We start from the raw sequence: 26144 nt of genomic DNA, 5'->3' as shown, positions 1-26144 counted from the left end.
TATTATGTTTCGATACTATCTTAAAAGATAGATAAATATAAAACGAAATAAATATATATATTGTTTTTTAATACAAAAATGAGAGATATAACACGTGCCGTAAAGTATTTTGGTGACAATAGTCAAATTACTGACTAATCGCCAATAAACCAAAACACAACAACAACAACAACATAAGGAACATCATCAAGTCAATTTTGTTTTCTTCTACTCTAAAATTTATTAGTCGTCATGCATGATAAAAGGAGTAACTTAGGACTACGATATCACTTCAAAATGAAGTTGGGTTGAACACAAGTATTGTATTAAAAATTAATGGAAGCACTTAAGTTTCATTTAACAATAATATTGTGCACTCTAATTATGGAATAATGAAAGAGGAATATCTAAAAGCCTTGATTGCTTTCAAAATGTATCTCGTTCAACTACAGGAGGATTCAAGAGCAGGGGCCTGCATTCTTTCCCCCATCCAAATCAAATCTGGCATAAATCTAGAGTTACGATGTGCTAATTATACATGTTTTTGCTTGTCTGAGAATTTCTGTCTATTTGTCCCTCTCTCGACATTTCGGGGCTTTGTCTTTATGTAATTAACTAAAGTCCGAGTGTCTGTACCATGCAAAATGAAAATTATATAATCATGCAATCCCTAAATTCAAAATTATTTCATTGATGATTTCCAAAATAATAATGATAATAATGAAAAATAATTGATAATAAATAATAATAATAATATAATTATGGTGGCTTCTTATAAATCGCTTAGGACCTCAAATTGACGCTATATTAATACAGTTGAGTATATACAGTTTTCTTTTTTTCTGAAACCATCAGAGAGAAGAGAGGGGAGGGACATACTTTCAGTGAAAATATGTCCTTTTTCTTCCCCCCCCCCCCTCCCCCTCTCTCTCCCTCGAGTCCCTCCCACGCCCTCTTTCCATTTCTATATGTATATCCCATGTTTTTATCACTCTTATTGCCTCCTTTTTTACAATTAGTCTCTTCTCTCCACCTTTTTTTTTATGATTCAGTTTATCGCACTTTTGATGAAAATTTCTTGTATTAATTTTATTCTATATTTATATGATATTGCTTTGTGGGACCTGACTTTTACAAGCTTAGCTTTTTTTAAGGTATCCTCGTCTTTCTATTTCACTAAAATGCATTATATGAACTTGTTCCTTATTACTGTTCCTTTTATATACTCTACATGTTATAAATTTGTTGGGGGGGGGGGGCGGGGCCATTATACGGCGCTCTAGCACTTCAAGGAATTAATTCCTGCCAGGTACCCATTTACATCACCTGGGTTGAGTGTGGCAAATGTAGATCAATGTCTTGCCAACGGACATTAGTCCCGCGGCGGGTCTCGAACCGCGGACCTTGTGATCGACAGTCCGAACAGTAATTTTTTTAACATGGAGATATAGCTGCATGACAGATTCACATTTAAGATTAAGGTACAACGGGAAAATAATGACATAGGGTATAGTATGCAAAATTAAATTGAATTGACTAAAATTACGGTTTGATTAACTAAGATTAAGCCAAGGGCGACCTATGGAAGTATGGTACATCAACAATTCTAATCTTTAGAATAATAATAATAATAATAAACAGCCTTTGCAACGACAACAGCCATGCCTGCAACCAGGCGCGGATCCAGGATTTCTTAGGGGGGGCCCAAATTTGAAATTATATTGGTACGTAATGGTGACCATCAGTGACGTAATGCGGGGGGGGGGGGTCGGTGGAGGGGCGAGTTGTCCCCACCCTCCTCTACGAAACGCGGAAGCTTTGACGTTTCATTAAATTATTAGAGAAAGAAGACGATTCGTTGTACCGTTCTCGACTCTTAATCCTCGTCTAAATTCAGCCCCCCTCCCCCTCCTGCGCGAAGCGGGGAAGCTTTGACGTTTCATTATACTATTAAAGAAAGAAGACGATTCGTTGTACCGTTCTCGACTCTTAATCCTCGTCTAAATTCAGTCCCCCCCCCCCTCTTGCGCGAAGCTTTGACGTTTCATTAAATTATTAGAGAAAGAAGACGATGCGTTGTACTGTTCTCTATACTCTTAATCCTTGTCTGAATTTCAAAGATGTTCTTTGTCTGCTCCTTTTACTTCCTACGTCCTCTTCCGATTTGGGGGGACCGCCCCCCCCCCCCCTGGCTACGCGCCTGCGGTCAGATAAACACATTTTGATAACCTGTCCGGCCCCGGAAGCTCAGGGGTTTAGGCGTTTAATTAAAGTCAGATGATCATATATTTTTTTAATACCTATTATTTTGTGACACTGGCAGTTAACTATTCCTTCTTTCTTGCTCTCATTCTATTTTTTTTCTCTTTAATATACTTTTTCAAATAAAATGGGGGGGGGGGGGGAGGGAGCTCGAGGCTCCCGATCCCTGCCGTACCTCGGGCCCTGACATGTAGGAATCTCAAGAATCATATTTCGTGCCTGGCTGTAAATTTAGGAATTTGTCATTTTCCAACAAACACATGTACAAACGTATAATTTACTAAAAAATGAGGACAAATCTGGGAAATTATGTCATTTCAGCATTATTTGTAATCCGCCGTTGTGGAATTAGAAATAAACCACGTTTGAATTTGATTTCTCCAAAGCCCCCCCCCCCCCCTAATAGTACGCCAGTATCTCCTCTTTTCCTTTATTCTTTCCCTTTCCTTCCTTCTCTCCTATTTTTTTAATTGGGGGGGGGGGGGGGGTCAACAGCCTGGGAGGCAAGGCCCTTTCGGTCCCCCCCCCCGATTTCCTTCTTCCCCCTTTTCTTTTCTTCTTCTTCTTCTTCTTTCTTTCCCTTTCTCTCCTCTTTCCCTTTCCCTTCTTTTCCTTTCTTCTCTCTTTTTTTTTCTTTTTTTTTTTCTTGCGGGGGGGGGGGGGGGGGGGGGGGGGCCAAGGCCCGCTCGGCCCCCCCTGGATCCGCGCCTGCCTGCAACAGTGGGTGCCACATAACCGGCTGCTCCAGCAGCTTGGAGCGTAGCGACCAAACCCCCTGCGACCACACCTCCCCCACTGGCGGTGGCGGAATATGACATCATTGTCGCAGCAAATGACCCAGCAGCAATACCGGTCGTTGTAAAGCCGACAGCAGTAAGTACTATTGGTGTTGCAACGGCTACTGCTGCGGCAGTTCCAACCCCCCACATGATGTGTGACAACACGCCGGCATTGGCGCTACTCCTGAATGAGATGAATTCAGAGACAAGAAAGTAAATGCAATTAGAACATGATCATGGTATTGATTACAAACATTCAAATTCAAATTCAATTTTATGGATTAAGATCCAAACATATAAGATCATTTTTATATTTATTCAACCATGGACCCTACTACTAGTGGCGGATCCAGGGGGGGGGGGGTACAGGGGGCATGTGCCCCCCCCCGGCCCCCCAAAAAATGTTGAAGTCAGCCCCAAATTCGCCAAAAATGTACTGGCAAACAGGGACGTGCCCCCCCCCCCGACCAAAAAAAATAAATTAGTGCGCACTCCCCCCCCCCAGCTTATTCAGCGGATGGCTGGGTCGTTGCGATTTTTTTTGGCCCCCCCCCCCCCAAAATAAAAAAAAATGTGCTCTGAAATTTAACCCCCCCCCCTCGAAAAAAAATCCTGCGTACGCTATTGGCCCAAAGTGTAGTTTCAGGAAAACTATTGTGACTTTTAGAGGTCTGAGCAGTGAACCCAAATTATGACAATTCGTGTGATATTAGATTGATTATTAAAGAAATGGACACTGGTGTATATAATATCTGGACTTGCCAAACTTTAAAAAATACATATTCTTTATTGTCCTGTTACCTTCTCTTCCTTGGAAATGGATAAGATAAGTTTTAAAATGAAGTTTAAAATCATTGTTTTACAGCCAAATAATCAAGTTTCTCTTGTAAACTACTTCTAATTTCCTATTGAAAACTGCATATTTATATGTACTCCACAATTGCACATGCATTTCCGTGATTTCAAGCGATTCAGTTACTTTTGCGCAGGCATTTTGTCGATTTTTCAAGGCACAGTTTTGGTTTTTATGGCTGACTGGCGGCGGTCGTGATGATATCAAAGCTTGGAAGCATGTTTGGAATGTCATTATGATACTTTTAACAGAGTCAGGTGCATGAATATATTATGGTACCGATATGTGTCCATTTGTAGTAGGTCCATGGTGCACTTTTTCAAAATAATTTCCGGGGGACGACCCCCCCCCCCCTACACAATGGGGGGGGGGGAGGAGGTGCCCCCGTCCCCGGGATTGCCGCCCCTGAGTAGATATACAGAACTTACAATACAAGAAGCACGAGAAACAGAACAGCCAACTTACTTCTTCATGATTATTGAGATGATGATCGCTTTTCAATGAAACTGATAAGTGGTAAAAGAGAGATTAAAAGAAGACGAGAATGAATAAAATGCGGGGAGAATATTTGATGATGGTGATGGTGATAATGGTTTGTTTTCAAATCACGCAAACATACCATTCGCCTCATAATATTTAAAAAGAGCAAGCTCAATAAATCTCAATGATTTGCAAAAGAAAACCATTTCAGCGAATAAAAATAACGATTATGAAATAGCATTCCAATAGCTCTTGTTACTCGGCGAGTTATCAGAGAATGCGAACACACTATTCACCAGTAAATAACTAAATAGTGTAAGCTCAATTCAGCTCAATCATGTGCAAAACAAAATTATAACCGTGAATTTGAATGTCAATAATAAAATGGCATTTAAAAGAAGTCAGTAAGTTACTCGACGAGGCGCTAAATCAGACAAACATACGGTTCAACTTCAAATAAATATAGAAAGCCTAATAAAACCCTATCATAACTCTTCCAAGTTACTTATGTTTTCATTATTTTTCTGATGATACGTTTTTTTTAAATTCTCATTACAATGTAACACGCTTAGTTTCTATTTTAAATGAAGAGTTAATAAAAGTGAATGATTGATTGAAATGGAATAAATTACTTTTGAATTATGAAAAAACTAAACACACAAAGAAAAACAAAACTACCAAATTTCACTAATCCTGTTAGAATAGCGAATGTAGCTATTGAACGAGAACCAATTGTTATTTTTTAGGTACTAATATTGAAGAAATTCTAGATTGGAAATGTCATATCGATTATGTTTGTTCTAAGATTTCTAGAAGTATTGGTGTCTTATCTAGACTAAAGAATTTTCTCACAAGGAACATATTAATGAATAATGAATATTTACAATGCAACAATATTCTTCCCCGCTTAAACTATTGCAATATCATTTGGGGTAATACTTACAAAACAAAACTATTCAAAATGTATATGTTACAGAAACGGGCAGCTCGGGAATGGAGTTCCTTGAATCATGACCTAAGGTCCAGTTCTACAATTAGCAGATTTAAATCAATGTACTAAAAGGGTATTTTTTTAAAGAACTGTATCCATGATTGAGTAGATTTCTCTTTCCCATCTGTCTTCTACTTGTATCTCTTTCTTTCCTATTTTTCGCTCCTTTCTATTCTTTCTGTGTAACCTTCTTTATTGATGTGTGTGTGTGTGTGTGTGTGTGTGTGTGTGTGTGTGTGTGTGTGTGTGTGTGTGTGTGCGTGCGTGTGTGTGTGTGTGTGTGTGCTTATATGCGTACTTGTATTATGCAAGTCTTTACTTTTTATTGTTAATTTATGTTATCTTATCTTGTTATTGTTTGTTACAGCGCCCCGATTACAAACAGATTTCTGCTTCTAAGGGGTCCTAACCATTAGGCCTATATTGTATATTTTCATTATAAATTGTTTTATACTGGTTGAATAAAGAATTGAATTGAATTGAATTGAAAAATAAAACTCAACATTTGAAAAAGAAAAGCACTACAATGAATTTAAATAACAATCGAAAAATGGCACTCTAATGAAAAATAGTTTCTCGACGTAGAACCAAGGCAAGCAAATAATATTTTACGATTCACCTGCAAATAGAGTCAACTCACAAGACAAGAGCATATCAATGAAAACGTGAAAATTAAGAGAAATAATATCAATACACAATCACTCACTAATCAACAAACTGGATATCCGCTCCTTGTTCAGGTATGTGGCAGTGAATGTAGGCAGTGAGAGTGATTTAATGTACCAGAGTTTGAAGTGACGTGTCAGTTGGGATTCCCTGCTACTGGGATTCCCCGCTAAACAGCGGTATATGAAATACACGTCATTCACCACGCCTTGTACCCCCCCCCCCCCCCCCACTCCGGGTGCGTTATTTTTTTCTGCGGCACAGATTGGGGTTAGGTGCGTGTTGAGCCTATGGGAAAGTTTAGGGTTAGGGTTCGGGTAAGGGTTAAATCAAGACCTCTTTAAAAAAAAAAGCCCCAATCTGTGCCGCAGAAGAAAATAACGCCTCGGAGGGACCGCATGCGTGTTACCAAAATGTCCGGTAAAGGGGTACTTTTTACGCACCAAAGTCCGGCTCGTAGTACACAAAAGCCAGTTTTACACACCGGACTTAGGGGGTGTTTTCAAAAGGAGGGAACATGCATATGCGTACCCAGTGGCGTAGACAGGTTTGACACCTGGGGGGATGACTGGGCTTGCAACGCTAGTGAGGGAGCGAAGCGACCGAGCGGGGGGAAGGTGTGGGAGGGGGTGTCCCCCCTCCCACGGTAGGGAGCTTTTGCAATTTTGAACTTGAAATCGTGCAATCTGATGCATACTTAATGAGGTAAAATAACACACACAAGCGTGCACGCACACACACACATACTCACACACACACACACACACACATACTCACACGCACACACACACACACACATACTACGCCTTGAATGGACAGACATACATCGACAAGATCTACACACCGTGGCATACGAATACAGAATGGACTGACACAGAGTATTGCATATTGAACTACACTACGTATTTATTTACCTCTGAATTTTGCTGTTACACCTCTTCAGAAAAAAAACCAATGTCAACTGTGTACACGCAGGTATAGTCTTTGTTGTCTTGATAGGGGTATGTGGTTATGAATGAAAACAGCCTCTGTGGCCATTTGTGAATAGAACACATAAACAACAAACAAATAACGATTAAACTTTGAACAATATGTCTGTTCATTATAAAGCATAATGAATACGTACATACTATGCTTTTTTTAACCTCAAAGAAACAGGCATAGTATCCATAGATGGATATTGGCAGGCGGCTCATTAACATACAGATACAAAAAACATAAAACAGTATCACTATGATCCATGGAGTAACAATACTGCTTTGTAAGTTTGTGAAGAAATCGGAACCATAACGGCATTGCATCGTTTCAAATTAGGGCATTATTTACTTCTATTTGATCTCAGTCTTATAATAGTAATAGTAATAATAATAATAATAATAATAACAATAATAATAATAATAATAATAATAATAATAATAATAATAATAATAATAATACAAATAATAATGCTAATACTAATAGGTTCCTTTTATCTCGCATTTCAACACAGGGTAAATTCACACTGCGCTTTACATGAAACAAACTTCTTTAAACATTTCAAACTTATGTCTTCATGCATCAATCAACATACTTTAAATGAATACAAAACAAAGTGCATCTTAAATAAAACAGAAATAAATAAATAGTTAACAATACAGAAAAGATGTAGCTGCTGCAAGCTTAACAACAAACTAATGTATACCAGTCAGTCCTGATATCAGTATTAGTGTAACAATAGTCATATAGTGGGAGCATGAAGTTGAACAATTCATGATTATACATAATTATATATGTTTGTTTGAATAATACTTGTTATAAAGATAGTAGTATGGTACTCTCTGTCACGAATTATTATGTATACTGTTGTATCACATTCATTTTCTATTCTGTTTTAGAATTGGCTTTCACCGTGTGAATGCGGCTAACAATAAACACAATTACAATAATGATGAGGATTATTATTATCATCATCATAATTATTATTATTATTAATATTATAATTGTTATCATTATTATTATTACTATTATTACTATTATTATCATCATTATGACTTATTAAGTAAGCAAATATCATTCCCCAAAACCTGGGGGGATGATTGTACATGCCACCCCCCCCCCACCTTGTGAGGTGGGGGATGCATCCCCTCATCCCCCCGTTGTCTACGCCCCTGTGCGTACCCTAAATAACACTGAGTTGGGGGGGGCGGGCCTTGTACTTGTATTTATGAAACTGAAAATTATTTTTATATATGATATAAATTTCATATTAAGCTGTTACCATCTGTTTTTATTAAAATGTTCCAAACAAATTCTTCTATTCACAATTACCCCACTCGTCAAAGTCAAAACTTATATCACCCAATATTTGTCGTTCATTTTCACTGTTTAATTACATATAATTTGTTGGGGTACGGGAATGGAATTCCTTGAATCATGACCTAAAATCCAGTTCTACAATTAGCAGATTTAAATCAATGTACAAAAAGGGTATTTTTCAAAGAATGGTATCCATGATTGAGTAGACTTCTCTTTCACATCTATCTCTTTCTTTCCCCTTTTCGCTCCTTTCTATTCTTTCTGTGTAACCTTCTTTATGGACGTGTGTGTGTGTGGGTGTGTTTGTGTGTGTGAGCGCGCGCGCGCGTGTGTGTGTGTTGTTGTGTATGTGCTAATGTGCGTACTTGTATTATGCAAGTCTTTACTTTTTATTATTAATTTATGTTAATTATCTTGTTATTGTTTGTTACAGCGCCCCGATTACAAGCAGATTTCTGCTTCTAAGGGGTCCTAACCATTAGGCCTATATTGTATATTTTCATTATAAATTGTTTTATACTGGTTGAATAAAGAATTGAATTGAATTGAAAAATAAAACTCAACATTTGAAAAAGAAAAGCACTACAGTGAATTTAAATAACAATCGAAAAATGGCACTCTAATGAAAAATAGTTTCTCGACGTAGAACCAAGGCAAGCAAATAATATTTTACGATTGACCTGCAAATATAATTTATAATTTGGAATGGATTCAAATCAACTCAACAGGAACGTATTCTTTGGTATATTTCTCATGTGCATGTTGGTAGAACAATATTAAATGAATAATTGTGCTTTTATCTCTGTTTACAGTTTATATGAAAAACAACGATGCTATAATATGTGCCAAATAAATCATTAGATTGAAGAAAAAGAGAGAAAAATAGTTTTTGTTATTTGATATTTAGTTGTGAGTGATATCCATTTGTATACACAGCTCTCTGTCTCCCCTCTCTCTTTCTAGGTCTCCCCTTCCTCCCCCTCTATCTTTCTCGCTCTCCCCTTACCCCCCTTCCATCTCTAACTCTGTACCTCTATCTCTGTCTGTCTTTCTCTCTCTTGATCAATTTTCACCTTGCTAATTGCGACATCCCTAACGTCTTGTTATGCAACCCCAAATACCCCCCCCCCCCTCTCTCTCTCTCTCTTCCTCATCGTAAATGGGTCTTTCTGTCGCACAGTAGATAATTAAATATATATACTATATAAGTCATGCCCTCATGACATAGGGGTTGAAAAGATAATTTTGTAAGACTGTTGAAGACAGCATGAGAGAAATAGAGGAGAGAGAGAGAGAGAGAGAGAGAGAGGGAGAGAGAGAGAGAGAGAGAGAGAGAGAGAGAGAGAGAGAGAGAGAGGGGGAGAGAGAGAGAGTGAGAGAGAAAGAGAAAGAGAGAGAGAACGGGGTGAGGGAATCAGACATAGAGGCAAATGTTTTCAGAGCAAATAAGTTCATTCCAGCGCCATTTGAGGACGGAGTATGACACCAAACATGCACTAAATAAGTGTTGACTTTAGTCACCCTATAGAGTGGTGGAGCGTGACGTCATCAAACATTGGAATTTCTCAATTTCTCAATTGAATATGTTAAATATTGGCTGAGATATGACCATCTGAATAAATAGATTGCCTATGGGAACTCAGTGTTATCTGGTTCATAACATTATGAACCAGAGCAATATAACACTGAGTTCCCATTGGCAATCTATTTATTTAGATGGTCATATCTCAGCCAATACTTGACATATTCAACAATATTTTTCTAAACTCTGGTGCTATATATAAGGCGGCGCCCCTGTACAATAATATTCTTTGATTTTCTCCGCTATCTGAAAAAATACAATGCAGAAAGTATTTGGTGTGTTTTCCCTTAATATACACCATAGCCCCAATATATAGGAACATCATCAAACCAATTTTGTTTTCTTCTTCTCTAATTTATTAGTCATCACGCATGACAAAAGGAGTAACTTAAGACTACGATATCACTTCAAATGAAGTTGGGTTGAACACAAGTTTTGTATTACAAATTAATGGAAGCATTTAAGTTTCATTTAACAATAATATTGTGCACTCTAATTATGGAACAATGAAAGAGGAATATCTGCACGCCTTTATTATATTCAAGGTTTATCTCGTTCTCGTTGGGAGAATTCAGGAGCAGGGGCATGCATCCTTTCCGCATCCAAATCAAATCCGGCATAAACTAGAGTTACGTTGTGCTTATTATACATGTTTGTTTTTTTTGCTTGTCGGAGAATTTCTATCTGCTGGTCCCTTCCCTCGACACTTCGGGGCTTTGTCATTATGTCAGTTAGATGAGTCAAAGTTTCTTGAAGCTATTGTGCAAAATGCGAATTATTATTTCAAAATCATGATGATGAAGATAATAATAATAATAATTACAATAACGATAGTTAAGATAAGTGTGGCTCATAATAATTTTTGACGCTTTACATATTAATACAGTTAATGAAAACAGTTGAGAATACATGTACAGCAGATATAACTTTTTGAAACAGAAAGCAGACAAATCAATGAAATGGAAACTGCAATGTTCTAACATAGAGATATATCTGCATGAGAGGTTAACTTTTAAGATTAGGGTACAACGGGAAGATCGTTATAGGGTATAGTGTGCAAAATTAAATTGAATTGGCTAAAATGACGGTTTGATTAACTTAGATTAAGAATAACTTCTAATTATCATAAAAAAGCCTTTGCAACGACAGCAGCCACCCATCCCACAATTGGTGCCACATAACCGGCTGCTCCAGCAGCTTGGAGCGTAGCGACAACACCCCCTGCAACCACACCTCCCCCATTGGCGATGGCGGCGCTTGACATCATACCCGCGGCACATGACCCAGCAGCAATACCGGCCGATGTAAAGCCGACAGCAGTAAGCGCTATAAGTGCTGCAACGGCTCCAACGGCTCCAACTACGATTGTTTCAACACCCCATCCGATGTCTGACAGCACCCCGGCATTGGCGCTGCTCCTGAATGAGATTAATTCAGAGACAAGAAAGTTAATGCAATTAGAACATGATCATGGTATTGATTACAAACATTCAAATTCAAATTCAATTTTATATTTATAGGATCATTTTTAATATTTACTCAACCATGGACCCTACTACACATGGGCTAATAGGCGTCCCCGTCCGCTTTCTTTTTGAGGGCCGCCTCCAATTTTTTTTTTTGAATAATTTGTTTTTGCATACGCAGGGGGGGGGGAGGGGGTCGAGCCCCCTCAATTTTTTGTTTATATGAGTGTGTTTTGGAGGAAACCTAGTCCCCCCCCCCCTCAATTTTTTTTTGTGCCAAATGGATGACAAAAAAAAGTGACCTTACCCCCACCCCCTTAAATGAAAGAAATATCGGTCGGCCAAATTTCTGGGACAACTTTTTTTTTTAAGAGCTCTTCCCCCCCCCCCCCCCCCCCCCCCCCCAGGTCATTCACCGGCTGGCTGTGTCGTTGCCAAATTTTCGCGACTTAAGACCAGTTAGAGGAGCAGTGCACCCCAAATTATGACAATTCGTGTGATATTAGATTGATTATTAAAGAAGTGGACACTGGTGGACATATATCTGGACTTGCCAAACTTTGAAAAATACATATTCTTTATTGTCCTATTACCTTCTTAAGTTCTTTTCTTTGGAAATGGATAGGATAAGTTTTAAAATGAAGTTTAAAATCATTGTGTTACAGCCAAATGTCCAGGTTGCTCTTGTAAACTACTTCTAATTTCCTATTGAAAACTTCATATATATACGTCTATATTATGTACTCCACAATTGCACATGCATTTCCGTGATTTCAAGCGATTCAGTTACTTTTTCGCAAGCATTTTGTTGATTCTTCAAGGCACAGCTTTGGTTCTTTTATGACTGGCTGGCGGCGGTCGTGATGAGATCAAAGCTTGGAAGCATGTTTGGAATGTTATTATGATACTTTTGACAGAGTCAGGTGCACGAATATCGTGGTACCAATCAGTGCCCATTTGTAATAGGTCCATGGTTCAACAAATGAAAACGAAATCTAAGGTGCCGTTTTCACATTCTAACTGAAGGGTACATTTCAACTCTGATAAGTGCCATTTTTCTCTTCTGAAAAGAGCCACCTTTTCCCTATTAATTCACATTAATCGCACTGCCGCCTACACAACTTTATACGATTTTGAAATGTTTATTTATCAGAAGTAAAACGGGGCTATTATTAAATTGGTAAAGGCTGGCACCTAACATTAGAAACAAAATTAAGAGAGGACATCAGATGTTAAAAGCAGTACTTTATTTGTTACATAATATTATAAAGAAATGTTTTTGCACTTTTATTAGTCTAAACGGGCCCCTCAGAGCCCAAACTTGTATTGCAGCCTTTAATACGCCAGTATTTGCTATACACTTTTTCAAAATAATTTCCGGGGGGACGACCCCCTAAAAAATTGGGGGGGACGTGCCCCCCCCCCCCGATCCCTGCCGCCCCTGAGTAGATATACAGAACTTACAAGACAAGAAGCACGAGAAACAGAGCAGCTAACTTCTTCATGATTATTGAGATGATGATCGCTTTCCAATGAAACTGATAAGTGGTAAAAGAGAGATTAAAAAAAGACGAGAATAAATAATATTTGATGATGGTGATAATGGTTTGTTTTTCAAATCATGCAAACATACCATTCGCCTCATAATATTTAAAAAGAGCAAGCTCAATGATTTGCAAAAGAAAAGCATTTCAGCGAATAAAAATAACGATTATGAAATAGCATTCCATTAGCTCTTGTTACTCGGCGAGTTATCAGAGAATGCGAACACACTATTCACCCGTACATAACTAAATAATGCAAACTCAATTCAGCTCAATCATGTGCAAAACAAAATTAAAACCGTGAATTTGAATGTCAATAACCTGTGTCAATAATAAAATGGCATTTAAAAGTAGTCATTAAGTTACTCGACGAGACGCTAAATCAGACAAACATACGGTTCAACTTCAAATAAAAGAAAGCCTAATAAAACCCTATCATATATAATTATGAATAATATTTTTAGCTCATCCAAATTCCTTATGTTTTCATTTTGCAGATGATACGGTTGCTTTTATTCTCATTACAATGTAACACGCTTAGTTTCTATTTTAAATGAAGAGTTAATAAAATTGAATGATTGATTTAAATGTAATAAATTACTTTTGAATTATGAAAAAACTAAATATGTAATTTTTCACTGCACAAAGAAAAACAAAAGTTCCAAATTTCACCAATCCTGTTAAAATAGCGGATGTAGCTATTGAACAAGAACCAAGTGTTATTTTTCTAGGTACTAATATTGAAGAAATTCCAGATTGGAAATGTCATATCGATTATGTTTGTTCTAGAATTTCTAGAAGTATTGGTGTCTTATCTAGACTAAGGAATTTTCTCCCAAGGAACATATTAATGAATATTTACAATGCAAACATTCTTCCCCACATTTCAAAAAGAAAAGCACTACAGTGAATTTAAATAACAATCGAAAAATGGCACTCTAATAAAAAATAGTTTCTCGACGTAGAACCAAGGCAAGCAAATAATATTTTACGATTCACCTGCAAAATAGAGTCAACTCACAAGACAAGAGCATATCAATGAAAACGTGAAAATTAAGAGAAATAATATCAATACACAATCACTCACTAATTAACGAACTGGATATCCGCTCCTTGTTCAGTGAATACAATATGTGGCAGTGAATGTAGGCAGTGAGAGTAATTTAATGTACCAGAGTTTGAAGTGACGTGTCAGTTGGGATTCCCCGCTAATGGGATTTCCCGCTGCTGGGATTCCCCGCTAAACAGCGCGCTGTCTTTCACATACCGCTGCAGCGGTATGTGAAAGACACTTCATTCACCACACCTTGTACCCCCCCCCCCCCCACTGCGTTATTTTTTTCTGCGGCACAGATTGGGGTTAGGTGCGTGTTGAGCCTATGGGAAAGTTTAGGGTTAGGGTTAGGGTTAGAGTTAAATCAAGACCTCTTTAAAAAAAAAACACCAATCTGTGCCGCAGAAGAAAATAACGCAGTGGGGGGGGGGGGGGGGGGGGGGGGGGGGGGGGAGTACAAGGTGTGGTGAATGAAGTGTCTTTCACATACCGCTGCAGCGGTATGTGAAAGACAGCGCGCTGTTTAGCGGGGAATCCCAGCAGCGGGACAGCATGCGTGTTACCAAAAATAATGTCCGGTAAAGGGGTACTTTTCACGCACCAAAGTCCGGCTCGTATGTAGTACACAAAAGCCCGTTTTACACACCGGACTTAGGGGGTGTTTTCAAAAGGAGGGAACATGCATATGCGTACCCAGTGGCGTAGACAGGTTTGACACCTGGGGGGATGACTGGGCTTGCAACGCTAGTGAGGGAGCGAAGCGACCGAGCGGGGGGAAGGTGTGGGAGGGGGGTGTCCCCCCTCCCACGGTAGGGAGCTTTTGCAATTTTGAACTTGAAATCGTGCAATCTGATGCATACTTAATGAGGTAAAATAACACACACAAGCGTGCACGCACACACACACACACTCACACACACACACACACACATACTCACACGCACACACACACACACACATACTACGCCTTGAATGGACAGACATACTGCGTTATTTTTTTCTGCGGCACAGATTGGGGTTAGGTGCGTGTTGAGCCTATGGGAAAGTTTAGGGTTAGGGTTAGGGTTAGAGTTAAATCAAGACCTCTTTAAAAAAAAACACCAATCTGTGCCGCAGAAGAAAATAACGCAGTGGGGGGGGGGGGGAGTACAAGGTGTGGTGAATGAAGTGTCTTTCACATACCGCTGCAGCGGTATGTGAAAGACAGCGCGCTGTTTAGCGGGGAATCCCAGCAGCGGGACAGCATGCGTGTTACCAAAAATAATGTCCGGTAAAGGGGTACTTTTCACGCACCAAAGTCCGGCTCGTAGGTAGTACACAAAAGCCCGTTTTACACACTGGACTTAGGGGGTGTTTTCAAAAGGAGGGAACATGCATATGCGTACCCTAAATAACACTGAGTTGGGGGGGGCGGGCCTTGTACTTGTATTTATGAAACTGAAAATTATTCCTGTATATGATTTGATAAAATTTAATACATGAATATTTATGTTTAAATTTCATATTAAGCTGTTACCATATGTTTTTATTAAAATATTCCAAACAAATTTTTCTATTCACAATTACCCCACTCGTCAAAGTCAAAACTTATATCACCCAATATTTGTCGTTCAACTTCACTGTATAATTATATATCATTTGTTGGGGTACAGGAATGGAGTTCCTTGAATCATGACCTAAGATCCAGTTCTACCATTAGCAGATTTAAATCAATGTACAAAAATGTTATTTTTCAAAGAATGGTATCCATGATTGAGTAGACTTCTCTTTCACGTCTATCTCTTTCTTTCCTTTTTTCGCTCCTTTCTATTCTTTCTGTGTAACCTTCTTTATGAGTGTGTGTGCGTGTGTGTGTGTGTGCGTGTGTGTGAGCGCGCGCGCGCGTGTGTGTGTGTTGTTGTGTATGTGCTAATGTGCGTACTTGTATTATGCAAGTCTTTACTTTTTATTGTTAATTTATGTTATCTTATCTTGTTATTGTTTGTTACAGCGCCCCGATTACAAGCAGATTTCTGCTTCTAAGGGGTCCTAACCATTAGGCCTATATTGTATATTTTCATTATAAATTGTTTTATACTGGTTGAATAAAGAATTGAATTGAATTGAAAAATAAAACTCAACATTTGAAAAAGAAAAGCACTACAGTGAATTTAAATAACAATCGAAAATGGCACTCTAATAAAAATAGTTTCTCGACGTAGAACCAAGGCAGGCAAATAATATTTTACGATTGACCTGCAAATATAATTTATAATTTGGAATGGATTGAAGTCAACTCAACAGGAACGTATTCTTTGGTATCTTTCTCACGTGCATGTTGGTAGAACAATATTAAAAGCATTTATTGTGCTTTTATCTCTGCTTACAGTTTATATGAAAAACAACGATGCTATAATATGTGCCAAATAAAATCATTAGATTGAAGAAAAAGATAAAAAAATAGTTTTTGTTATTTGATATTTAATTGTGAGTGATATCCATTTGTATACACAGCTCTCTGTCTCCCCTCTCTCTTTCTCGGTCTCCCCTTCCTCCCCCTCTAGCTTTCTCGCTCTCCCCTTCCCCCCCCCCCCCCATCTCTAACTCTGTACCTCTATCTCTGTCTGTCTTTCTCTCTGTTGATCAATTTTCACCTTGCTAATTGCGACATCCCTAACGTCTTGTTACGCAGCCCCAAATACCCCCCCCCCTCTCTCTCTCTCTCTCTGTCTCTCTCTCTCTCCACCACCCCCTCTCTTTCCTCATTTTAAATGGGTTTTTCTGTCGCACAATAGATGATTTATTAAAAGTAATGTATAAGTCATGTCCTCATGACATATGGGTCGAAAAGATAATTTGTAAGACTGTTGAAGACAGCATGAGAGAGAGAAAGAGGGGGAGAGAGAGAGAGAGAGGGGGGGAGAGAGAGAGAGAGAGAGAGAGAAAGAGAGAGAGAGAGAAATGGTGAGAGAGAGAGAGGGAGAGAAAGAGAGCGAGAGAGAGAAGGGGGTGATGGAGACAGACATAGAGGCAAATGTTTTCAGAGCAAAGAAGTTCATTTCAGCGCCATTTGAGGACGGAGTATGACACCATACATGCACTAAATAAGTGTTGACTTTAGTCACCCTATAGAGTGGTGGAGCGTGACGTCATCAAACATTGGAATTTCTCAATTTCTCAATTGAATATGTTAAATATTGGCTGAGATATGACCATCTGAATAAATAGATTGCCTATGGGAACTCAGTGTTATCTGGTTCATAACATTATGAACCAGAGCAATATAACACTGAGTTCCCATTGGCAATCTATTTATTTAGATGGTCATATCTCAGCCAATACTTAACATATTCAACAATATTTTTCTCAACTCTGGTGCTATATATAAGGCGGCGCCCCTGTACAATAATATTCTTTGATTTTCTCCGCTATCTGAAAAAATACAATGCAGAAAGTATTTGGTGTGTTTTCCCTTCATATACACCATAGCCCCAATATATAGGAACATCATCAAACCAATTTTGTTTTCTTCTTCTCTAATTTATTAGTCATCACGCATGACAAAAGGAGTAACTGAAGACTACGATATCACTTCAAATGAAGTTGGTCTGAACACAAGTATTGTTTTAAAGATTAATGGAAGCACTTAAAGGTAAAGACCAGTATTGGTAACGCCCCAATTTCAAAAAATTAAATGGAAGCTCTCATTACCAATCATGTGAAAGAATATGTTTTGACTAATACATGATGATAAAAAATTTGCCGGGAAACCGCCTACTAATTCATATATTTGGTAAATTTGTTTCTCTCATGGTCCTGTGAGAGATATAGGGTAGTCCCATATACATCTTTCTGTGTATAGTGCTTGTAACTTTACGAAGAATGGGCCAAATTTCTTATCATTTTGATGATTCCAGAACCTTGCAGATGCTAGATGCTAGATGATCAACCTTTTCTGATCGATTCCACAACGTTTCTTTCACAATTCAATCGCATGACCATAACTGGTCTTTACCTTTAAGTTTCATTTAACAATAATATTGTGCACTCTAATTATGGAATAATGAAAGAGGAATATCTACACGCCTTTATTATTTTAAAAATGTATCTGGTTCAACTAGGAGGATTCAGGAGCAGGGGCCTGCATCCTTTCCCCACCCAAATCAAATCCGGCATAAACTAGAGTTACGTTGTGCTTATTATACGTGTTTGTTCTCTTGCTTGTCGGAGAATTTCTGTCTGCTGGTCCCTTCCCTCGACAGTTCGGGGCTTTGTCATTATGTCAGTTAGATGAGTCAAAGTTTCTTGAAGCTATTGTGCAAAATGCGAATTATTATTTCAAAATCATGATGATGATAATAATAATAATAATTACAATAACGATAGTTAAGATAATATTAGTGTGGCTCATAATAATTTTTGACGCTTTACATATTAATACAGTTAATGAAAACAGTTGAGAATACATGTACAGCAGATACAACTTTTTGAAACAGAAAGCAGACAAATCAATGAAATGGAAACTGCAATGTTCTAACATAGAGATATATCTGCATGAGAGGTTAACTTTTAAGATTAGGGTACAACGGGAAGATCGACATAGGGTATGTGCAAAATTAAATTGTATTGGCTAAAATGACGGTTTGATTAACTTAGATTAAGCAAAGGGCGACCTATGGAAGTATGGTACATCAAAAATTGTAATCTCCAAAAAGAATAACTTCTAATTATTATCATATAAAGCCTTTGCAACGACAGAAGCCACGGCTCCCATAGTGGGTGCCACATAACCGGATGCTCCAGCAGCTTGGAGCCCAGCGACCACACTCGCGCCATACCCAGTGGTGGCGGCGGTTGACATCATTCCCGCGGCACATGACCCAGCAGCAATACCGGCCGTTGTAAAGCCGACAGCAGTAAGCGCTATAGGTGCTGCAACGGCTCCAATTGCGATTGTTCCAACACCCAATGCGATGTCTGACAGCACCCCGGCATTGGCGGTGTTCCTGAATGAGATTAATTCAGAGATGAGAAAGTTAATGCAATTAGAACATGATCATGGTATTGATTACAAACATTCAAATTCAAATTCAATTTTATATTTATAGGATCATTTTTAATATTTACTCAACCATGGACCCTACTACACATGGGCTAAGAGGCGTCCCCGTCCGCTTCCTTTTTGAGGGCCGCCTCCAATTTTTTTTGTTGAATAATTTGTTTTTGCGTACGCAGGGGGGGGGGGGTCGAGCCCCCTCAATTTTTTGTTTATATGAGTGTGTTTTGGAGGAAACCTAGTCCCCCCCCCTCAATTTTTTTTGTGCCAAATGGATGACAAAAAAAAGTGACCTTACCCCCACCCCCTTAAAAAGAAATATCGGTCGGCCAAATTTCCGGGACAATTTTTTTTTAAGAGCTCTTCCCTCCCCCCCCCCCCCCCCCAGGACATTCACCGGCTGGCTGTGTCGTTGCGAACTTTTCGCGACTTAAGACCAGTTAGAGGAGCAGTGCACCCCAAATTATGACAATTCGTGTGATATTAGATTGATTATTAAAGAAGTGGACACTGGTGGACATTATATCTGGACTTGCCAAACTTTGAAAAATACATATTCTTTATTGTCCTATTACCTTCTTAAGTTCTTTTCTTTGGAAATGGATAGGATAAGTTTTAAAATGAAGTTTAAAATCATTGTGTTACAGCCAAATGTCCAGGTTTCTCTTGTAAACTACTTCTAATTTCCTATTGAAAACTTCATATACGTCTATATTATGTACTCCACAATTGCACATGCATTTCCGTGATTTCAAGCGATTCAGTTACTTTTTCGCAAGCATTTCGTTGATTCTTCAAGGCACAGCTTTGGTTCTTTTATGACTGGCTGGCGGCGGTCGTGATGAGATCAAAGCTTGGAAGCATGTTTGGAATGTTATTATGATACTTTTGACAGAGTCAGGTGCACGAATATCGTGGTACCAATCAGTGCCCATTTGAAATGGGTCCATGGTTCAACAAATGAAAACGAAATCTAAGGTGCCGTTTTCACATTCTAACTGAAGGGTACATTTCAACTCTGATAAGTGCCATTTTCTCTTCTGAAAAGAGCCACTTTTTCCCTATTAATTCACATTAATCGCACTGCCGCCTACACAACTTTATACGATTTTGAAATGTTTATTTATCAGAAGTAAAACGGGGCTATTATTAAATTGGTAAAGGCTGGCACCTAACATTAGAAACAAAATTAAGAGAGGACATCAGATGTTAAAAGCAGTACTTTATTTGTTACATAATATTATAAAGAAATGTTTTTGCACTTTTATTAGTCTAAACGGGCCCCTCAGAGCCCAAACTTGTATTGCAGCCTTTAATAAGCCAGTATTTGCTATACACTTTTTCAAAATAAATTCCGGGGGGACGACCCCCTAAAAAATTGGGGGGGGGGGACGTGCCCCCCCCCCCCGATCCCTGCCGCCCCTGAGTAGATATACAGAACTTACAAGACAAGAAGCACGAGAAACAGAGCAGCCAACTTCTTCATGATTATTGAGAAGATGATCGCTTTCCAATGAAACTGATAAGTGGTAAAAGAGAGATTAAAAAAGACGAGAATGAATAATATTTGATGATGGTGATAATGGTTTGTTTTTCAAATCATGCAAACATACCATTCGCCTCATAATATTTAAAAATAGCAAGCTCAATGATTAGCAAAAGAAAAGCATTTCAGCGAATAAAAATAACGATTATGAAATAGCATTCCATTAGCTCTTGTTACTCGGCGAGTTATCAGAGAATGCGAACACACTATTCACCCGTACATAACTAAATAGTGCAAACTCAATTCAGCTCAATCATTTGCAAAACAAAATTAAAACCGTGAATTTGAATGTCAATAACCTGTGTCAATAATAAAATGGCATTTAAAAGTAGTCATTAAGTTACTCGACGAGACGCTAAATCAGACAAACATACGGTTCAACTTCAAATAAAAGAAAGCCTAATAAAACCCTATCATATATAATTATGAATAATATTTTTAGCTCATCCAAATTTCTTATGTTTTCATTTTGCAGATGATACGGTTGCTTTTTATTCTCATTACAATGTAACACGCTTAGTTTCTATTTTAAATGAAGAGTTAATAAAATTGAATGATTGATTTAAATGTAATAAATTACTTTTGAATTATGAAAAAACTAAATATGTAATTTTTCACTGCACAAAGAAAAACAAAAGTTCCAAGTTTCACCTATCCTGTTAAAATAGCGGATGTAGCTATTGAACAAGAACCAAGTGTTATTTTTCTAGGTACTAATATTGAAGAAACTCTAGATTGGAAATGTCATATCGATTATGTTTTGGTGTCTTATCTAGACTAAAGAATTTTCTCCCAAGGAACATATTAATGAATATTTACAATGCAAACATTCTTCCCCACATTTGAAAATGAAAAGCACTACAGTGAATTTAAATAACAATCGAAAAATGGCACTCTAATAAAAATAGTTTCTCGACGTAGAACCAAGGCAAGCAAATAATATTTTACGATTCACCTGCAAATAGAGTCAACTCACAAGACAAGAGCATATCAATGAAAACGTGAAAATTAAGAGAAATAATATCAATACACAATCACTCACTAGTCAACAAATTGGATATCCGCTCCTTGTTCAGTGAATACAATATGTGGCAGTGAATGTAGGCAGTGAAAGTGATTTAATGTACCAGAGTTTGAAGTGACGTGTCAGTTGGTATTCCCCGCTAATGGGATTTCCAGCTACTGGGATTCCCCGCTAAACAGCGGTATGTGATAGACACTTCATTCACCACGCCTTGTACCCCCCCCCCCCCCACTCCGGGGTGCGTTATTTTTTTCTGCGGCACAGATTGGGGTTAGGTGCGTGTTGAGCCTATGGGAAAGTTTAGGGTTAGGGTTCGGGTAAGGGTTAAATCAAGACCTCTTTAAAAAAAAGCCCCAATCTGTGCCGCAGAAGAAAATAACGCCTCGGAGGGACCGCATGCGCGTTAATACCAAAATGTCCGGTAAAGGGGTACTTTTTACGCACCAAAGTCCGGCTCGTAGTACACAAAAGCCCGTTTTACACACCGGACTTAGGGGGTGTTTTCAAAAGGAGGGAACAGGCCTATGCGTACCCTAAATAACACTGAGTTGGGGGGGGGGGGCGGGCCTTGTACTTGTATTTATGAAACTGAAAATTATTCCTATATATGATTTGATAAAATTTTATACATGAATATTTATGTTTAAATTACATATTAAGCTGTTATTATCTGTTTTTATTAAAATGTTCCAAACAAATTATTCTATTCACAATTACCCCACTCGTCAAAGTCAAAACTTATATCACCCAATATTTGTCGTTCAATTTCACTGTATAATTATATATCATTAATTTTGTTGGGGTACGGGAATGAAATTCCTTGAATCATGACCTAAGGTCCAGTTCTACAATTACCAGATTTAAATCAATGTACAAAAAGGGTATTTTTTAAAGAATGGTATCCATGATTGAGTAGACTTCTCTTTCACATCTATCTCTTTCTTTCCTTTGTTCGCTCCTTTCTATTCTTTCTGTGTAACCTTCTTTATGGACGTGTGTGCGTGCGTGTGTGCGTGTGTGTGTGTGTGTGTGCGTGTGTTTGTGTGTGTGTGCGCGCGCGTGTGTGTGTGTTGTTGTGTATGTGCTAATGTGCGTACTTGTATTATGCAAGTCTTTACTTTTTATTATTAATCTATGTTAATTATCTTGTTATTGTTTGTTACAGCGCCCCGATTACAAGCAGATTTCTGCTTCTAAGGGGACCTAACCATTAGGCATATATTGTATATTTTCATTGTAAATTGTTTTATACTGGTTGAATAAAGAATTGAATTGAATTGAATTAAAAAATAAAACTCAACATTTGAAAAAGAAAAGCACTACAGTGAATTTAAATAACAATCGAAAAATGGTACTCTAATAAAAATAGTTTCTCGACGTAAAACCAAGGCAAGCAAATAATATTATACGATTCACCTGCAAATAGAGTCAACTCACAAGACAAGAGCATATCAATGAAAACGTGAAAATTAAGAGAAATAATATCAATACACAATCACTCACTAATCAACAAACTGGATATCCGCTCCTTGTTCAGTGAATACGTGGAAGTGAATGTAGGCAGTGAGAGTGATTTAATGTACCAGAGTTTGAAGTGACGTGTCAGTTGGGATTCCCCGCTACTGGGATTTCCAGCTACTGGGATTCCCCGCTAAACAGCGGTATATGAAATACACTTCATTCACCACGCCTTGTACCCCCCCCCCCCCCCACTCCGGGGTGCGTTATTTTTTTCTGCGGCACAGATTGGGGTTAGGTGCGTGTTGAGCCTATGGGAAAGTTTAGGGTTAGGGTTCAGGTAAGGGTTAAATCAAGACCTCTTTAAAAAAAAAGCCCCAATCTGTGCCGCAGAAGAAAATAACGCCTCCGGGGTCGGCGGGACTGCATGCGTGTTACCAAAATGTCCGGTAAAGGGGTACTTTTCACGCACCAAAGTCCGGCTCGTAGGACACAAAACCCCGATTTACACACCGGTTTTAGGGTGTGTTTTCAAAAGGAGGGAACATGCATATGCGTATCCTAAATAACACTGAGTTGGGGGGGGGGGGGGAGCGGGCCTTGTACTTGTATTTATTAAACTGAAAATTATTCTTGTATATGATTTGATAACACTTAATACATGAATATTTATGTTTAAATTTCATAATAAGCTGTTACCATCTGTTTTTATTAAAATGTTCCAAACAAATTCTTCTATTCACAATTACCCCACTCGTCAAAGTCAAAACTTATATCATCCAATATTTGTCGCTCAGCTTCACTGTATAATTCTATATCATTTGTTGGTGTACGGGAATGGAATTCCTTTAATCATGACCTAAGGTCCAGTTCTACAATTAGCAGATTTAAATCAATGTACAAAAAGGGTATTTTTTAAAGAATGGTATCCATGATTCACACTAAGGAATAGGGGTACATTTGGGGTGCAGATCGCTGCTACAATAGCCTACAATGCACCTATAGGGCGCAAGTCTGCAATACGTGGCTGCTATTGTAGCAGCGGTCTGCACCCTATGGTGCAAATTTGTACCATTATTTTTTAGTGTGTTGAGTAGACCTATCTTTCCCATCTTTCTTCTACTTGTATCTCTTTCTTTCCTATTTTTCTGTGTAACCTTCTTTATGGATGTGCGTGTGTGTGTGTGTGTGTGTTGTTGTGTATGTGCTAATGTGCTACTTGTATTATGCAAGTCTTTACTTTTTATTGTTAATTTATGTTAATTATATTGTTATTGTTTGTTACAGCGCCCCGATTACAAGCAGATTTCTGCTTCTAAGGGGTCCTAACCATTAGGCCTATATATATTTTCATTGTAAATTGTTTTATACTGGTTGAATAAAGAATTGAATTGAATTGAATTGAAAAATAAAACTCAACATTTGAAAAAGAAAAGCACTACAATGAATTTAAATAACAATCGAAAAATGGCACTCTAATAAAAAATAGTTTCTCGACGTAGAAGCAAGGCAAGCAAATAATATTTTACGATTTACCTGCAAATAGAGTCAATTATAAAATGGCTCTAGTATTTTAAGCATCGTGATTGGTCAATACGCGTCACATGACATTGACAAATTTTTGATGCAAGCACGATTTTGCAGAAATGAGTGCAGAAAAAGCGCAACAAAAAGTTATATTGCACGTGACCATGGAGATCCAGTGCGCGCGCGTACGTGTATAGTACGCGCTCCCTCGAGTGCATTGTAATTAGTGTAGGCTACGCGTAGCTAATATTGTACGCTCCACCATGATCCCCAGCGCAACGTTCGCGTAGCTTAGCTCTAGCATGGACTTACTAGACATAAAAAGCAAATTTTTATTTTACTTTTGCCTTGGATTTAGGCCTGTTTTGACTTTTGGATTTTATAATTAAGCCAGGAATTTCAGCTGTCTGATGTAGATTCATCGACCCACTGTAGACCTCTGTGGATTTTATTTTTAATCAAGGCAATGAATCCCATTGACTTTTTGGTAAGCCTGCAAGGTCTTAGTCTAACTTTTAGAACCAACCTAACTCTAGATCTAGATCGAACTCTCGTAGACTCTAACTTAAGATCTAAAGTTTCGTTTGTTGCTATTTGTGTCGCTATTTTATAAAACAAATAACGCACTTGACCACTTGTGCGAAACGTAAATGCAGTGTACGCTCGGTTTCTTCAGATGGTTCGCACTGTCAACTCGCCGCAAGCGGCTCGTTGCACAGAGCGGCACCAATCTAAAGAAACCTCGCGCGTACTGCATTCACCGCTATTGCACTCTGGGACGTGCGTTATTTGTATACTCACAAGACAAGAGCATATCAATGAAAACGTGAAAATTAAGAGAAATAATATCAATACACAATCACTCACTAATCAACAAACTGGATATCCGCTCCTTGTTCAGTGAATACAATATGTGGCAGTGAATGTAGGCAGTGAAATGGGTTTTAATGTACCAGAGTTTGAAGTGACGTGTCAGTTTCGAGGGTCTGTATATTGCACAAAGCCTTGGGGGGGGGGGGGGCACTTGGCCCTGCCGGTGTCGGACTACCTGCGTCCAGCTACACGAGCCACCAGACGTACCTCAGGAAACTCCTTCATCCAATACTCCACCCGCACCAATTGTTTTAAACACTCCTACATTCCACGTACCATTAAGGACTGGAACTCACTACCCTCCGACATCCAAAGGACCACGAACATTGACACCTTCAAACTCCAAGCAACCAACTTTTTCCGCAACCAAGACTCAAGCAATAAGAACTAAACAAGCACAGTGCGCACCCCCTCATTCCTCCTCGCTTGGTTCCTTACGGAACGTTGAGGAGTACTCCCGAAGAAGAAGAAGAAGAAGTTGGGATTCCCCGCTACTGGGGTTCCCCGCTAAACAGCGTTATGTGAAAGACACTTCATTCACCACGCCTTGTACCCCCCCCCCCCCCCCCACTCCGGGGTGCGTTATTTTTTTCTTTTCCGATAACTGTATACACTATTTCATACTTATCGCATGGCAGCTACTTAAGTTCATCTCTTACATACTTTCGTTTCGCTTTATTTTCCAGGAGTTGCTGCTCTTATCCTTGCCGCCAGCCCAAGCATGTCCCCC

At 38.6% G+C, this 26144-nt stretch overlaps 1 protein-coding gene and 1 pseudogene across 6 annotated transcripts; both read right to left on the bottom strand.

Annotated features, from left to right (window-relative positions):
• Window positions 1-1542: 1542 nt before the first annotated feature.
• LOC105439501 lies at window positions 1543-6084 on the bottom strand (annotated as a pseudogene).
• A 4651-nt stretch (window positions 6085-10735) lies between these two features.
• On the bottom strand, window positions 10736-25531 carry LOC105439500 (interferon alpha-inducible protein 27-like protein 2A). 6 transcript variants are annotated; one of them, XM_030988400.1, is made up of 3 exons: window positions 25409-25531; window positions 20432-20505; window positions 10736-11305 (listed from the first exon to the last, which is right to left on the bottom strand). In XM_030988400.1, the coding sequence occupies exons 2-3, from the start codon at window positions 20470-20472 to the stop codon at window positions 11011-11013; spliced, it is 336 nt and encodes a 111-aa protein (XP_030844260.1). In that variant the 5' UTR covers window positions 20473-20505; window positions 25409-25531; the 3' UTR covers window positions 10736-11010. The 6 variants fall into 6 exon arrangements, with proteins under 6 accessions (XP_030844260.1, XP_030844261.1, XP_030844259.1 ...); XM_030988401.1 differs by lacking the exon at window positions 20432-20505 and adding an exon at window positions 12818-12891 and having other exon boundaries at window positions 25409-25530; XM_030988399.1 differs by lacking the exon at window positions 25409-25531 and adding an exon at window positions 23060-23219.
• Between the last annotated feature and the right edge of the window lie 613 nt (window positions 25532-26144).

Source organism: Strongylocentrotus purpuratus, unplaced genomic scaffold (assembly GCF_000002235.5).
Source record: "Strongylocentrotus purpuratus isolate Spur 01 unplaced genomic scaffold, Spur_5.0 spur5_scaffold_17, whole genome shotgun sequence".
Lineage (NCBI taxonomy): Eukaryota > Metazoa > Echinodermata > Echinoidea > Camarodonta > Strongylocentrotidae > Strongylocentrotus > Strongylocentrotus purpuratus.
The sequence above is the reverse complement of the archived record's forward strand: the minus strand, read 5'-3'. Positions and strand labels throughout refer to the sequence as shown.